This window comes from Pezoporus wallicus, unplaced genomic scaffold (assembly GCF_028554395.1).
Source record: "Pezoporus wallicus isolate ANWC-B61680 ecotype Strahan unplaced genomic scaffold, APGP_CSIRO_Pwel_v1 contig_8476, whole genome shotgun sequence".
NCBI lineage: Eukaryota > Metazoa > Chordata > Aves > Psittaciformes > Psittacidae > Pezoporus > Pezoporus wallicus.
The window spans coordinates 532,147-549,118 of NW_026641139.1; the positions used below are offsets into that span (position 1 = coordinate 532,147).

The 16,972-nt window shown below is 53.6% G+C and overlaps 1 protein-coding gene across 3 annotated transcripts in view; it reads right to left on the reverse strand.

Annotated features, from left to right (window-relative positions):
- Window positions 1-2,966: 2,966 nt before the first annotated feature.
- TRIP4 (thyroid hormone receptor interactor 4) overlaps window positions 2,967-16,972 on the reverse strand; it is a 30,416-nt gene continuing 16,410 nt past the window's right edge. For 2 of the 3 annotated variants that reach the window (XM_057422106.1, XM_057422108.1), the window contains 2 exons: window positions 7,674-7,776; window positions 2,967-3,190 (listed from right to left, as the gene is read on the reverse strand). In XM_057422106.1, the coding sequence (XP_057278089.1) occupies window positions 3,123-3,190; window positions 7,674-7,776 (171 nt within the window). In that variant the 3' untranslated portion in view covers window positions 2,967-3,122. The remainder of the gene's footprint in view (window positions 3,191-7,673; window positions 7,777-16,972) is intronic. The other variant, XM_057422107.1, reaches the window with a different exon arrangement.

A 16,972-nucleotide genomic window follows, 5' to 3' on the forward strand; every position in this document is an offset into this window, starting at 1 on the left:
ATCTTGCACCACGCAGTCACCATTGACCCCCGAACAAGGACAACACAAGGGCTGAATCCCCAGTGGAGGGGGTGGAAAGTCTTGAAGTGCTGGGCTTGGGTGCCATCAGCCTGTGGCAGCCCCTGGAGGGCTGGGGAAGGAGAAGGGAGCCATGAGAGATTTAAAACAGTGGGAAAGAGGGATGAGGAGAGCATTCACTTTGCCTGAAAGAGATGAAGAGGAGAAATAATTCCTTGTCACAATGAAGAGAAGAAACTGGCCGCTGACGGCACAAAACCCACACTGATGGGGTGGACAAATGCCCTGAGAAATGGAGTTTGCTGGGTGTTAGGTGTGATGGGCATCACACGAACCCTGCTCTCCCCTTGTCCCATGGGGTTGGGACGAGGTCCCACTCTGTCATGGCTTGTCTGATGGTGATGTTCTGCTGGGATAGGGTGCAGGAGCTGGAAACGCCAGGACTGCAGTACGTGGAGCCCAGCCCGGGTGCTGAGCACATCCTCCCTTGGTGTCCCAAGCTTCTTGCTCATCCCAGGTCATGTGGGTTAGACATCAGTGATGTTTTGAGGAAGACATTGGCCCCCACATAACTGGATGCTCCTTCTCTGTGTCTGGAAGAGCATCTCCCCCACCTTGGTCCCAAAAGTGCTGCCTTCAGGCTGGCTCCTCCAGCAGAGATGCTCCAGGGAGCTGCCAGCCGCTCAGCAAAGCAACCTCAGTGTCCTGCCTCTCCCACCCAGCCACCAAGTCCTCGCCTGCCTCCTTCTCCCCACAGCACCAGGAGCCGGGATGCTGCCCCAAGACCTCCGCCCCTCTCCAGCTCCACTTGGGCACTGCAACCAGCACTTCATTTCTCCATGAAGCATGTTGCTGGGAAAAGCCAACACGGATTCACACAGTGTGACAAACCTGATCACCCCGAGATGAAGTAACTCCTCGGCTGACCCAGGGCAAGCGGTGGACACCATCTGGATTTCTCCCAGGCTTTTGATCCCATTTCCCACAGCCTTCTCCTAGAGAAACTGATGTGTTACAGTCTAGACAAGTGGTGTGTGCAGTGGGTGGGCAACAGGCTGATGGGCACCCAGAGGGTGGTGGTGAACAGCTCCTCCATCTGGGGACCTGTCACCAGTGGGGTCCCTCAGGGATCAATATTGGGTCCAGCGCTGTTCAGTGTCTTCATAAATGATCTGGAAGATGGGATCAAGTGCACCCAAACTGAGTGGGAAGTGGCCACTTTGGCAGAGAGAGGCACCCTGCAGGGTGACCTGGGTGGATTGGAAGCATGTGCTAATGAGAACATCATGGAGTTCGGCAAGGACAAGTGCTAGGGCTTGTGCCTGAGAACACACTCCAGGAGTGCGGCACAGGCTGGGATCTGCCAGGCTGGGAGCAGCTCTGTGGAAAGGGACCTGGAAGTCCTGGGGGACACAAACTCAACAGGAGTGAACAGTGTGCAGCCGCAGCAAAGAAAACCAACAGGATGTTGGGGAGCATCAACAAAGGCATCCCCTTGTTCATAAAGGTGTCGTTGTCCCACTACTCACTGCTTGTCAGGCCACAAAGATGATCCAAGGACTGGGCAGCATGCGAGGAAAGGCTGAGAGAGCTGGGCTTGTCCAGCCTGGAGAAGAGAAGGCTCACGGAGACCCCCACATTCCAAAGATGGAGACTCCCTTTTACAAGGAATCCCATGGAAAAGACAAGGGGTGATGGACACAAGTTCCTCCTGGGGTGATTCCAACTGGACACAAGAGGGTTCCCATTTTTCACAATGAGAACAACCAGCCACTGGAATAATCTCCCCAGGGAAGTGGTAGATGCCCAGCACTGGACACTTTTAAGATAGGGCTGGACAGGGTGCTGGGACATCCAGTCTAGGTCATGCTTTGCCCTAGAAAGGTTGGCCCAGATGACCCTTCAGGCCCCTTCCAACCTGGGATTCCAGGATTCTGATTTCACTTGCTCTCAAGGCACACCCACCCAAGAGAGGAGCACCTCCATGATACAAGAAGAGTGCAGCAACAGGAGACCCAGCACAGCTGCGTGGGGCGATACTGAGGGGGCAGGGCCAGGCTGGTGGATGGGGGAAAGCAGCCAGAGGAGGAAAGCAGCAGCCCAAGCCCATCTCCCTCTGCCACGCTAAACAGCAGCTCCCATACCAGAACCTCTGCACCAAGCCCGGGCAGCTCCAAGCAGAAACACCCGCGAGGGTTTTCCAAACAAGGAATTACATGGGCGGGTGTTGAATCCAGATCCAGCACCTCCAGCACCTCCAAGATCTCACAGGCCGCAGAAGGAGCCAGCAGGCAACTCCCAGGGCAAACAGCAGCACTTATGGCAGCTCCAGCACCACAGCATCCAGGGGCACAGGCAACTGGCATGAAGGCTCCGCACCCTCCTACTTCTCCTCTCTGATGGAGCAGCAATGGGAACTGAGGCAGAGGCCTGGCACAGCCTGCAACCAGTACCCATCAGCGGAGCTGGTGGCCCTGCTCTGCTCCCTGCGTGTACCCAGGCCGGAAGAGGAGGGATGTCGGCAGTGGTCAGGGATTGCTCTGTCCCATCCGGAGCAGGGTGGGATCCAGGGAATGAGGAGGAGGACCTAGACCACGGTGAGGCAGAGCCTGGATCAACCTGGCACGAGAAGTTCTCAGCCCAGTGAACACAAATGCAGAATGAGCACAGAGAATGTGGGGAGATGCTGAATGTGAAGGATTAAAGAAAAAGGAGAAATTAATCTCACAGGAGAGAGGGACATTTTGGGAAGAAGGCGTTGCCAAAGCCAGGATGGAGCTACCTCCTGCTGTGAGCTCCCCTCACCAGTCTTGGGATCTGGTGCTCGCAGGAGACCTGGAGATGTCAGAGCCTGATTGAATCCCATCCTGCCAAGCTCCATCTCCCACCCACCCTTGTCCTCAGCCCACGAGGACTTCCTGGGAAGCACAAGGCTGTTGAGGAAGAGCTGGGTGAAAACATCTCTTTTAATGCTTTTGGAATACAGTGGATAAAGCAATACCTAAAAGCACTCTGAGATCAGTCTTGCACCTGCTTCCAGGAGTCGAGGACCATCCTGGCACCCTTCAGATGCTGGCTGGGAATGAGGCGCTGCTCCCTGCGGCTCAGCCTGTCGCCTTCTGCTTCATTAACCCCTTCTTTGCTCCCTGATGGATCTTTGCATCCAGCTTCCCTGTAAAGAGGGGATTAAAAATAAAGAAACCCCACAAACCCTCATCACTCTTTATTTGTAAATGCCATTTGCAATGCAAATCAGCTGGAGGCACCGAGGTCTCCTAGTTAGTGTGTTCCTGTCACATCCAATTATCCTGCTTGAGGAGCCAGGCGTTCCCAGCCGCCACGGCCTCCCACTGCAGGCGAGACACCGGGGAGCCGGGGGCAAGCGTGTCCGGCTTGGGAAGAGTTGCTGGAGAGGGGGAAATGCAGCAGGGAGGAGAGGAAATTAACATCCAGCACTCGCCTGCCACTACCAGCAGGGAAACCAGTCCCTTTGCTTGCCCACGGGATGTGTGTCAACACGTTTGAAGGAGACGGGGGACTGTCAAGCACCATGTCAGGGATGTGCTTCTCTGTGGCGTGGCAGAAAGCCGGGCCCGGCGACGATAAACCCTCAGCTTGGGGATGCTGATGCCGTGTGGCACACGCTGTGCTGCCAAGCACCGGGTTGGGGGCTGTCAAGGCCACCAGCTGGGAGGGCCGTGCTGCCTTTGCCACGGAGCAGCACCCTGGGGAGCCCAGGTGCTCCAGTGGGACCCAGAGGAAACTCTGTTTCCCCTCATCCTTCACAGCCCTTGGGGCCTTCACTGCCAGCTCTGCTTTCCCACCTGGGAGAGGAGCAGGACACCAGAACATGGGATTTGAGCAGTTCCTGTGGAAGAAGCCAAAAGCCAGGCACGGTGAACAAGGCGGGAGGGTGATGCGCTGCCTCAGAGAAGCATCCCCATCCCCTCTGCCTGCCCGTAAAAAAGCAAGGATGCTCCTGCTCTCGCAGGCAAAGCTCCCTGCTCCAGAAGGGAGAGAAGAAAGGGAAGATGACCTTAAATGAGGCACCACGGCAAAAAGCCAGCCTCCTGGAAATGCTCTACCATCAGCCAGCGCCTGTCACCTCCTCTAATGCCATGTTTCTCTGGGAACTTCCCTGCATCTTCCCATCCTCCAAATGCCTGCCTTGTCCCTTCTCTCCCTGTAGCTGGGAGCAGGGACGGGGCTCCAAAGCATTGCAGAAGCTGGCAATAAAAACTGCAGAGCCCATTCTGAGCTGGGAAGGGCAGCCCCAGTCCCTGGGGAGCATCCCCTGCATCCCTTGGGAGGGACACAGGTGTCCAATGGGGTCACACCATGAGGAGAGGAGGCAAAGGGATAAAGGACATGGACAGACAGAGCAGGTTCCAGTGAAATCCCAGTGACGTGGATGGAGCCAGAGGTGGCAGCACTTTACCCAGGTCCCATGCACCACCCCTTTTGGGAATCAAGCCTCCTGTCACCCTATGGGTGAAGCACAGCACATGGACTCCCTGGAAGAGCTGTGTTGCTACAACACGGCTACAGCACACAGCAGATCTCATCTCTGGTGGTCTCAAGATCCACCAGGCTCCAAACCGGTTCTGCTTTGGCCACTGCACCAAAACCTGCTGGTAAATGTTTGTGTGCCATGAGAAGCAGGTGCTTGTCCAGAGAAAATGGCTCCAAACCAGCCAGGGACCATCATCTTCCCCTCAAACGAACTCCCACCAGGTCAACACAACCTCCCCGAAATCAGTCCTCCTCCTTCAGCTCGAGTTTGGGCCAGCCTTGCTCCTGTCTCAGCTTGAGAGGGAAGTTCAGTGCACCGAAACTGGAACACATGCAAAACACAAAACACGAGCAAGGGTTTGCAAGTCACCGTGCCACAGGTCCACAAATGGATCAGGTTGGAACTGGGGACAGGAACCAGATGCTGCCAATGCCTTGGTACAGCGGGCGCCAACCTGCAGCCCACAGGACACAAAAGGCTGTCTGCAAAACTCTTCCAATCATTACAAGCGAGTAAACGAAAATTGAGGCCAAGCAAAAGAGTGAAATGGGGCATTCCCTGGAGCGTGAGGTCTGCGAGATCAGCACCCAGCAAGGAGCTGGTGCAGCCAGACTGTCCGGAAGCACATGTTGGACCAACACATCGCCAAGCCATGGGGTTGTTGGCAGGAGAAAGGCAGCAAGTTCACACTCACTCCATGCTCTGGTCCCCACCCCCAACACTGTGCCACCTCCAGGGTTCATCGGCTTTGTATTTAACATGCCTGCCTCTTCTTCCTGAACCCCAAAAGTGGTCAGGAGGCTCCTCTGTGCTACCAGCTGGTGAACATAAAACACCACACAGGAACCTTTAGGAAAAGGCTAAAATCAAGGCAGCAGCCCCAGAGTCCCCTTCTCTTTCACTCCATGATTCGAGGATTCTCACCTTGCACTACGACACGTCCCCGTGCCCACTCCTCCAGCTGCCAGCTGCTGGAGGGAGGTTTCAGAGCAATGCACGAGGGAGGCTTCAGGGAAGCTCTGCCCGGGCCCAAGGAAATCTCCCACGAGAACCACCACTGAGCTGTGTCCTCATGCACTAAAGCGAAGCGGGGATGTGTCTGGGTGAGCAGTGCTCCCAGATGCAACACAAACACAGTGCCCATCCCTTCCACACAAACAATAACCCTGGCAGCATAAAATCAGGCTATGTTCCTTTTTTTTCCCATCCCTGGGCTGTTAGAAACAACTAATTTGCAACAGAGAAGCATTTGGATGTCATCATGGCAAGGTCCATGCTGTTATCTGGCAAGGAAAACCACTCTGGCTTGGCTTCCCAACAAGACAAACTGGCATTTTGTCATGGCTTGAGCCAGGCTTCAAGGAGACCAGGGCAGCCGGCAAGCTCAGGTGGGGACCTGAGCCAGCACCTTTGCTCAGCTCTGCTTCCAGCTTGGAGAATTAAGCTTTTGACTGTCATGGATGTAATGCCAGCTCCTATTAAAGCAGTTCCTTACCCCAGCGAAAGGTCAAAGGCTGCCCTGCTCCTTCCCTAGGCTGTCACAAATATCACCCAGACGGATGACGTCCCCTCCGGGAGCTGAACATGCAACTCCACCGTCTCCCCCGCCGCTGCTCTCGTGACAGCTCCTGTTGGGATGGAGGGCAGGAAAGGCAGGGCCGGCAGCAGGAGCGGGCACAGCACAGCACAGCCGGCTTCCTTCCCGGCTGTTAGACTGATCCTTCTCCAAGCAGGAAAGTGTCACAACACAAAGGAGACGATGTGACAGATGGGGAGGGGACCGGCAGCACCTGCACCCGGCGAGGCAGACGCGCAGAGCCCTGCGCTCACCCCATGCAGCAGCTTCCCCTCCAGCGGCTGCTAGCAGCTCTGCTCCAAACCACAGTCAGGGGAGGCAGATGTGGCAGTGAAGGGGCTTGAGAGAGTCTGTACAAGAGCATGGAGATTAAGCCAAGAGAAGGAAAGGATGCAGCGGCTGCTCCAGCAACAGCAATGGGTCTGTTCCACCACAGCAAAGACGTCTGCATCCTAAGTAACCTGCCTGCTCATGGGTGCTGGGGAAGACCTGTCCCTCGGGGAGGATGGTGCCGCGAGCAAGATCCAAGCACTACCAGCTCACCAGCACCATTACTGCCATTGTCTGAACCCACCTCACAAGTGTTGGTACAAAAGGCAGGAGAGAAACCAAACCACTTCGCCCTGCTCAGGGCAGGAATACTCCCAATACCCAGGGAGAGACCAAAGCCATTGGAGAATGGGGCTTCTCTGAGCGAAGAAGGCAAAAAAAACCTCAAACCCAACAGAAATAACCCTTCAAAAACCCTTATTAACTGGTCCTGAGAAACCCTGCTGCTCCTGCACCACTGGGTAACTATTCCCTGAGAAACACACTGCAAAAGAGATAGAAAACCCAGTCGTGGGCTCCACTAAACACCAGCCAAGACTCTTTCTGCTTATGCTGGTTTTAGCCCCTCAAACTAATTCTTCACACCCCCTGAAAGCACGCACAGTGCCTTCCCCAGGCTGTGTGCTGGGGAGGCTGATCCTCAGGCCAGAGCTGACTGCAGCTCCCCAGCTGCCGCATCCCTCCTCCATCCTGTGGCAGCGGGCAGGAGCAACCGGCAGCATGCAGAGGGGCTGGTGCCTCATAAAAGGGACTATAACAGTGCTGGCAAGCAGCACGCGGACAGATGCCGCGGCGCTTCCCTGCACGCCCTGCCAGGACAGCCCATCCTGCCTGATGGACAGCATCCAGCTGGCCCTGCAGCTCCTGCTGCTTCGAGCCCTCACCGCCCTCATGGGCAAGAGGGTAATTCTGAACCACAGGCAAGAAGCAAGTGCCCGAGCATTGCTGCACCAGTGCATATCCCAACCCAGGCTGATGCCACGAGCAGCTCAGCGGCTCTTTGCCTCCCAAGTGTTTGCAGGGGCAGGAAGAGGCTTGTATTTGGAAGGAAGCAACATCTGGGGAAAGGGGAGCCGAAGACAAAAAAAAACTATTACAGACGTATTCGAGCCATTAAACAAACACCTACAGATCAAAGAGCACAGGGCAAAGGTTGCGAACTCATCTGGCAAAGGCAAGCAGAGGTGGTGATGAGAGCAGGCCAAGGGGGGCATCTGTGGAAACTTTACTACTTACAGATTTTGGGTTTTCCTTTGATGGGAAACTTCACAACTATCTCCTGGGGATTCGTGCAGATAAAGACAAATGGAGACCCGGACTCCTGGCTCAGATCCGGATACTGTGAAACACAGACACATACACACAGAACAGAGTCAGGCCGGCTGCTGAGGTGCAAAAAGAGCTCGGTGGTCAGGAGCAGGGAAGTTGGCAAGAAGTGGATTATATCTGCGCTGTAGTCGCTCAGACTAACCCAGTTCAGTAACTTCTAACGAAAAATAAAACCAACAGTTCCAGGTTTGGGTTTTAACCAGCGAGCTCCTCACTATGCCTCTCTCATTGTGCCTCTGCCAGGTCTTGCTCCCTTTCCAGACCTGTTCCCAAACCACTTCCCTGTGCGCTCCCCAACCCTCCTTAGCCCCCTTTAGCACTGATCTGTGCTTCACTGCCTCAAAGGTGCGGCTTCTTACTAGGCTTAAGCTCATCTAAAGCGTGGGGTGTCAACAGAGAGGCACTCAGGGCCCTGCCCTCCCAGGCTTGCCTGCTCACTGCCTGCTTCACGCTGGGACAAGCATGGGACCCATTTTGAGCATGATGTATTCCCAGATTCAGCTGGCTGGGGATATGGATACCCCTGTTCAACCCCAGCCGGTCACCAGCAGCACACCAGCCCCTCAAACAGAACAGCCTGGCAAACCCAAAGAGGTGACGGCCACCTCTTCTACTGAAGCAGCTGTTGGAGCTACAGATACATCCCCATCTTTTCCCCTGAAAGCTCGGTCCAAACACAAAGGCTTTGAGACTTGGAGAGCACACACCGTCCTGTGGTGGGACACGCAGCCCTTGAGATCTGGCTGCATCTAAAGGCTGAGCAATAGAAAACACTTGCAACTCGCCAAGGTGAGGGCTTGGAGAAGCTGGCTGTTCCCGTGCAGGGCTGCCTCTGTGCTCAGAGACTACGGAGAGATTTCGCTGCAGTGAAGACATGGGAGAATTTTATAGGAAGAACATAAACAGATTTTTTCTCTCATTAACCATGGGGGGGAAAAGGAGAAGGAAACCACTCAGCAAGGGAAGTGCACCCAAGTCCTGTCTGGATGCAGCTCAGCCTCACTGGTGTTCAGAAGTGAAATGCAAAACAGCAACAGAAAATGTATGTACCAACCACCACTGGGATTCTCCATTAGCTGCAGCCCTCACACTGACAGCACAGAGGCGAGGGCATGCCACAACAGCCCAGGAAACGCTGTTCCAGCAGACCGCAGAAACGGTTTTCCTTCCATGGGAAAACTGCCCCCTATTTCCTTTGCTCTCCTGCCTTCCTCAAGCAGATCCGTCAAGGCTGCTGTAGGGGACAGGATGCCAGACCAGATGGAGCAGCGTGTCCTGGCAAATCCCCCATTTGTTACTAACAAATGACTCCAAGGCTGAGTGTTTGAAAAGCTCTCACCAACCTGCCAAGATGAGTTTGGATTTGCCCTGGAACAGCTGGGCACGGAGAGGGAAGCAGGGAGCGACCCGCTCTCCCTGTGCTGTAGCAGTGTTTGGCAGCTTTGCCAGCGGTTAGGGGAGATTTACAGAAGCCTGACACTGGGATTGGATCAAGCAGGGAAAGCATTTCCAGGCCTTCTCACTTTACAACAGCACATAAGTGCTGCTCACCAAGCAAGAGAGAGATGTACGTGCCCTTAGCTGCTCTGTACAATGCCCACGCCAGGGAGCATCACCCACGGCTGCCCTGCTGTACCCATCCAGGCTTGGACAGGCTTCTTCCTCTCTTTTCAATGAGCCACGCTACTTGACTTGCTTCCACTGCTCCATGCCAGTGCCAAGGATTTTCATTTCCCATCTGCAGGGAAGGAGGATCTTGGAAGGATAGAAAGAGCCAATGTGAATATCCCCGGCCAACCCCTGGTGAGTGCAAAATGCTGGCGCCACTTCATCGCTCTCAGCGTCACACAGGTGCCTGGTGTCCTCTCTGGAGCCAGAGGACCTGACACAGCCAGCAGCTCCCGCACCAACACAGGCTCCAAAGGTCACACCACAACACATGGGGCACAAGCCACCATCCAAACCTGGTTACAGAGATGGTCCATCTCTGTTCTACCACATGTGGTTCAGACAGTGGCTTCTTCAGCTAGGATGTGTCTGGGACCAGAGGTCTTGCTGCCTGAGTCCAGCTGCTTCCCAAATGTCCCCAGCCACTACCTCCTAGGTGGGTCTGGATAATCACTATGGGCCTCTGACACACCTGACAGCCACCTCTACACCATGGCATCAGCAGTGAGAGACAGCTAGGTTGGTTTCTCCACTGACAGCTTTCATCCAAAACCAGGATCAAACCTTCAGCTCCAAAAGCTTCCAGCTCAATTCTATCCCAAAGCTGAGCCGTATGTCACAGCTGCAACTTGGGTCTACGCTTACACGCTGCAGCCTTTCATCTCTGCTCCCAGGGTACGTCTCTGTACATGTGCCAAATCCCTCTGTGTCCTGCATTTTAAAGGCTTCGGTCCTTCCTCTGGCATCTCACTCGCAGGAGGCAGGGAAGGAGACCCCAGTCCAGCCGCTGCATTTACGGCTTCCTATTGTATCTACCCTGGAAACCTCTTACCCATCCCGGTGAACAACAAAAGCAGAATATTCCTGCCTGCTGGAGCTGAGAAAAAGCTGTAACCCTTTCCTCTGCCTAGAGACGAGATACTCCCAGATGGAAAAGATGAGGCTGAGCTCCCACAGGATGCTGAGCCCCAACATGCTGAGCCAAGCTAATGGGCTCCCTCTTACTGCAGTCCCTTTCCACAAGTCAATTAAACTCATTTATCCTGCAGAAATTTAGGGACCTTTTGGGTAAAGTCAGTTTTCTAGTGGATTAATGGGCTGAACTGCTCAAAAAAAGGGTCTCATCACCAGGAGCAAAAGCACAGCCATAGTTAAGGTGCTTAGAAACCACCTCCAGAACTTCATTCCCTAGAGGTCACTGCTAGTATTTCCTCCCCAAAATCTCTCCCTGTTGCTATTTAGCCCCCTAAACAGTGCTTGCTCTCAGTGCCATGCATGATCGCCATGAGCAGTATCACCTGTAGACACCTACTGACTCATCTGATGTATCTATAGTGTCTTGTCTGGTCATCAGCCACATCACAAGAGGCAGTGTGCCTGAACGGCGGCACTCCTCCACCTCTTTGGCTCTTTCTGCAGCTTAGCTCAGCACTAAGACATTGGTACCTACCTGCCCTATGCCAAAGATGCCTCTCTTACTGGCAGCTACTGAGCTGACTTCGACACTGGCACAGGGTGCCCAGAGAAGCTGTGGCTGCCCCATCCCTGGCAGTGTTCAAGGCCAGGTTGGACACAGGGGCTTGAAGCAAGCTGCTCTAGTGGAAGGTGTCCCTGCCCATGGCAGGGGTTGGAACGGGATGAGCTTTAAGCTCCATTCAACCTAAAGCAGTCTGGGATTCTGATTCTATGACTTACTCAGCAGAGACACTGCCAATAAGACACGAAACACATTTGCCTCTGTTACCTTTTCCAAGGCCACTCAAGTGCCTAACGAGTAAAAAGCTCATTTCTCAATGCTTCTGCTGTGAGAGGTTGGTCGAGTCACTCTACAATCTGCAACACAGGAAGCTTAGAAGACAGAGAACAAATTTACTGCCAACTCCTACACCCCCCAGAGAGCAGCCACTGCCCATCATCACTTCAGCAAACCTGAGACTTGTAGTAAAAGCCCAAAAGCCACATCTAGTGTGCCACGGAGGGAAGACAGAGCAGATCCCCAGTAAAGAGGATCTGCAACAGCAAGGTTTTAAATCAAAGGTTAACTTAGAAGGAAAGCAAGAGCCAGGGGCTAAACCCAGCCAGGAGTCCGATAGGGGATGTTCCTTCTTCATCCCAACAGCACTCACTCTTACAGTCTTGAGGGTGTAAACAACAAAGGTGTCAGTACTACAGGCTTTGACATTGCCTTCACCAGGAAGCAACTCAGTATTTAGGTGAAGGTGGCTAAAAAGGCTCTTTACACCAAATATAGTCCAGAGGCCAGCTTGTCCTTCAAGGAGAACACCCACCCTCCTCCAACCCTGCAGATGAGCAGGAAAGCTCAAAAGAGAGGGATTATGCAATGCAACTATGGTGTAAAAGAAATGATTCAGCCTCTTTTCAGACCTTCTGCCACCTCGTAGCGGGCTTGTGACAGGCAGTTGGGAGGACGATGGGCTCCGTGGGCTGTCAACAGCCGGCACAGCTCACCAACTGCTGCTCCAGCCCACTGCTTCACACAGTGGAAAAACCCCACGTACGCACTCCCTGCACCGGCACCAGCACCGGTACCACCCGTCCTGCTCAGCCCGTGGCTGCAACCGCACCAACCGGGCTTCCATTTGCTGCTAACAAACAGGTCTGTAAGATCCCGGCTGCAGAGAGATTAGCAGAGAATAAAAGATAACTGAAACCCAAAGCAGATCTCAAGGCAGCTTAACGCACACAGAAAGAGCTTGAGGTTAAATGGCAAAGGGAGCTGAGTGCTGTGCTCCTCTGCAAACCAGCCACCACATTCACCCTCTCGCTGGAGCGGCGCTTTGAACATGTATTAAGAGGCTATCAGATGTCCCCAAGAGCCGCCCCAATCAAGCTGCAAGCAGTGATAATTGCTAATGAATGTTCCCTCCACTTTGTTTTCACCATCCCTCGTCTCCAATCCCCAGCTCATCGCCACCAGAAATAGCAGCAGGGCTGCCAGCCTCCTCACTCCACAGCCCACAGCAAAAGAGCAAAGGAGGGGACAAGCCAGCTTGGAGCCACAGAGCCAGGAACCCACCTTCTCTGACATTTGAGGGAAACAGAAAATCCTGCTCATTTATTTCCCTCCCTCCAATCTGCTGAAGTAAATCTTTTTGTCATGATTTGGGTACAGCCTGCAGTGGGATACAGGGGCCATGTGGTGTTCAGGACCCTCAGCTCATCCCAAATCCATCTCAGCACAGGGAAAAACAAAACATGGACTGTCCTGAACCCCTCGAGTTCTTCAACCCTCCCCAATAAGCTGCACTTGCTTGAACCCAAGTGGTGTGCACTGAAGGCAGGGACATAGAAGGACCCAAAGGCAAACATGCCACGGGGGAGCCAAACCATCACTAACGGGATGAGCTCTGCTCCGGTGCATCCAAGAAAGGAACAAAGGCACTGCGCGCACCAGAGCGGCAGCCCTGCATAGCACAAAGCCAAATGCTCCCCGGTAGCTTTGCTACCGACCTTTCAAGAGCATCTTTTGCCCTCATTAAGGCCTCCAGACACAAAAGGAGACAAGCAAAGGCAGCACAAGAGACCGAATGCTACCACCGGGTGGCAACGGCCCCAGCGTTTTACACATGCTGGCCTCAGAGCCCTGCAATGCAGCCCGAGCTCTCCTCCACTCTCCTTGCCCACAGAGCCCAGCGCGCCAGCGCGCATTCCCAGCGCGCATCCCGGTGAGCCGGAGCACGGCGCAGAATTGCACGCTGGAACCTGTAGTCCTTCAGCGGGTGGCTGCCATCCTCTCCATCTTGCAGCTGCTGCGGGGTGGCCCTGGGGCACTAGCACCGAGCAGCAAGGAGGTGGTTGAGTTGTTCTGCAAGGTTAATAATGGAAAGGGTTGAATCATTTTCCTGGCATGCCTCCTTGGTGAACAACAGGGGAAATACAGCTGCTCTGCCAGGCAGCGCAGGGCCAAGACACCAGCTCCAGCCTTCATTTCCCTGCTGCTCTCCAACAGCTCTGAAATAAAGGAGGCAGCACTGGAAAGCAACACTGTCTGGAAAGAATAAAAGCAAGCAGAGCCCATGTGTTGGCAAGAGAGCTCCCTGTAAAATGCATTCAAAGGGAAAAAATCATCTTGGCGGCAACGGCATCTCCTCTGAAAGAGTAGGGCTGCCCTAACCAGCAGAGGCAATAAATCAGCCTTCCTCAGCAGGCAAAAACACGCACAGGGCTCTTCCCTGGGTGTTGTGAGAAGCCCCTTGGCCACGTGCAAGGGAGGGCAGTGGGATGTGAGGCATCCCCCGGGATCCAGGCACAACTTCCTTCACCCCATTTTCATGGTGATTTGTGAGAGAGGCGGTTCTGCTCTTCTTTCATGCCTCATAAGCTTCATAGCTGTCAGACCAACGTAACAGGTAATTAACTACTAAACAGCCATTTTCTCCTCCTCTCCGGGGGGAAATCGCTCACCATCCAGCTAGAAAATGTTTCTTTAGTGGTTTGCAAAAGGGAAAAGAAAGTCAGGAGTTTCTGGCAAGCAGCAAGAGTGCCGCAGCCAAAGAGGAGCATTTGTGGCAATGCCTGCAACACAGACACATGGATGCAGGAGAAATGGAACCATCAAAAGGGAGAAAGATTATGCTTATCTGGCTGTGGGTGCTGCAAACTCCCTGATTCCATCAGAATCATCACTGGTTCCAGTGCCTGATGCTCAGTCACCGGCTCCGTGGTCCATCTGCAGGTAGGAATTATTAATATCAGAAGGAAAAAAAGCCCCATTCTTCTCCCAGCCTGCAGGATCAGCCTTTAGGAACCAGTGTGTCCATGCCACACCCATCCTTGTTGCTTTTCCAAGGAGAATGGCTTTGAAGCATCATTTCCCCATCTGCTGTTCTAAGAGTGTAGTTTCCACCACCCCATTAGCAGGACATTCACTCTGGGGGATCACCTGGTCAATTTTCCCAATCCCGAAGTGCTCCAGGGCACGTTCACCCAAAGGTGGCACCTCACTGGCAACAGGAGCCATTGCCCCAGCCAGGAGTCTCAGGTTTGCCACTGCTCTGTGCCACCTTCTCTGGACTCAGACCTCCAGCACTGCAGAACACCAAGTGCTTCACTTCGAGGTCTGATCTCCCTCACGACATGGTCTGGCATCAAACTCAACTCTGAGCACATTTTCAAGCACCACCTTTTAGGGGCCCGTTCCCTCTGCCTTAGCACAGGCCAACCAGCCTTCGGCCAAAGAGAAACAACATTTTCCTAAACAGAAACCCCAGAGCAGATCCAGCTTTCTAGAAACGCCAAATTTTCTAGCCTGAGGCAGAAACATCCAGTACTGTAGCCTGTGCACATGCACTCGAGGCACTTTACACGCCACTCTTCTCACAGAAGACCACATGGATGCAGAGGAGATGCTCCATGGAGGCTGGGTTGAAGAAGGGATATGTGTTGATGCTCAATCCAAATCAACACAAGGGGCAAAAAGGAAAGAAAGCAGGACCGCAAAGAAACACAAACAAAAGCCGGCAGCCAAACTTTTGTTTGAAAGCCTGTCAGGTCTAGACTGCAACGTGTGAGGAAGGAACAGCTCGAAACCACAGCTGCTAATGGTTATGGATTTGGCAATCAAAATGTCTTTGTTAAAAAAAAGTTAACTGCCTTACTATTGAGGTTACAAACCGCAGCCTTGATGCATTGTTGCAGTCAACATCCTCCCCGCTGCTTTTGAGAGCTTACATCTGCTGCTGGCAGATCCTGTGCTGGCACCGGCACCCTTCGTGAGGATGCACAAGGAATTCTGCTCGCCTGCTTTCCTTTCCCCTTCGTCCCACAGTGATGCCTCTCAGCCCTTGCCTGCTCTGCCCCTCGCATGCTGGTACACACCCAGATCCAGGCACAGCAGGCTGGGATCACTGCAGGATCCTTCCCCCAGCCGGCTGGATTCATCCGGTGGGTGTTCTTCATCTCTCAGCCTTGAGCCTGGCTTTTGTCATGTTCCTATACCACAAGCTGTACTTTGATTCAAAGGGCAGGGGAAGCAATTAAAACATAGCAAAACTAATACTCATACTTTGAAATGTAGATTTAATATTCAAACCTGTGCTGGTGCACTCGGATTTTAAATGCTGAGCAGAATGCCAGAGCTCCAGTCCACAGGAAGAGTGGAGGACTCAGTGGTGCTGGCAAACATGGGGCACACAATGCACCCCCCTGTTCTCCCTGAACTGGGAGCCACCAACACCCTCCTGCAGTTCCAACACCAGCCTGAGGAAACACCTACCCTGGAAGCAGCATGAGAAGGGCTTGAGATGTTTATGAAGTGCTTGGTGGCCGTCAGGAAAAACTGGATGGACTTGGAAAAATACTTGGTAATGTTCTAACTTCAGCTAGAAGAGCTGCTTTCATCCTCCTGTGCCCAGGGATGGAGGAGGCAGCGCTAACCCCAGCTGCAGTGCAGCCCTGCCACCGCGCTCTCTGCTGGGACCTGGCAAGGAGCGGGGAAGAGGCCATGGGGAGGAGAAGATGAGGGGAAACCAGGGCACCTGCTTCTGGCTCAAGCAGCTTGCAACACCTGCACCCTCCTAGACAGAGACAGAGAGCCTCAATTCACTTTGTGGGGACCCTGCAAAGTCCAGGGGTAAAACAACAGAGCTGAGCGCAGCAGGTGATGGAGATCAGCTGAATCCTGGACAAACCCAGCACAGACAAAGCACCTGCATCCCTGCCCTGATTCACTTCACCCTGTGCTGGCCCTCACTGCTGCTCCCCAGGGAGGAGCAATGCTGCTTCCAGCTACTGATTTGATCTCACCAGCAGGATGGGATTTCTCACAGCCCAACACACGGCAGAGCCAGGACACGCATCCCCACAACCGGTCTGTTTGGGGTTATGAAATCAATGACGTGACAGCGACAGCTTAAGCAAGTGTGGTCCTTGGGCATTGCGTGTTTACCACAGTTGGTTATATTTTGTTGCTGCCAGCTCCCCTCTCATTGGGGTCACCACCTCAGGGGTGGTTACAGCTCAACTTGTTGGAGCTACAACCAGACGGTGAAGGTCTGGGGCACCTGAGCGGCAGCCAGGCTCGAGGTTGGTCTTATCTAAGCCTTGATTTCAGGATTAAATAAAAACCAAGCACCAGGAAGGCGGCACGTATCAGTGACCACATCTGAGGGAAGGGGGAAAACCTCGCAGATCACTGCCTAGTTTGCTGAAATGGTAACAGAGGCTAAGTCCACAGTCAGCAGTAATTAAGTCATATACTTCAGCCTTGGCTTCGCTTTTTCCCTAGGGTCTAGGAAACCAGAGGAGAGGGCAAGCTACCCTCTATCATTCGATTTCTTTGGCATGTTAATGCATTCCTAAATTAATCATCATCAAGTGACAATCTCTCCTTCATCTTAACAGACTGTGCAGTGGCCTCAGTAAACCTGCTGGCTTATGCAAGGCAGCTGGAGCCTTAGCAGAGCCTCTGATGAAAACCAAAGCACTTCACATCAGGAAAAACTCCCCCAGCTCTTACTGCCTATAATCCAAACCAGCTGCCTGCCTGCTTTGCTCTGCTCCTAGAACCATGAACCAAG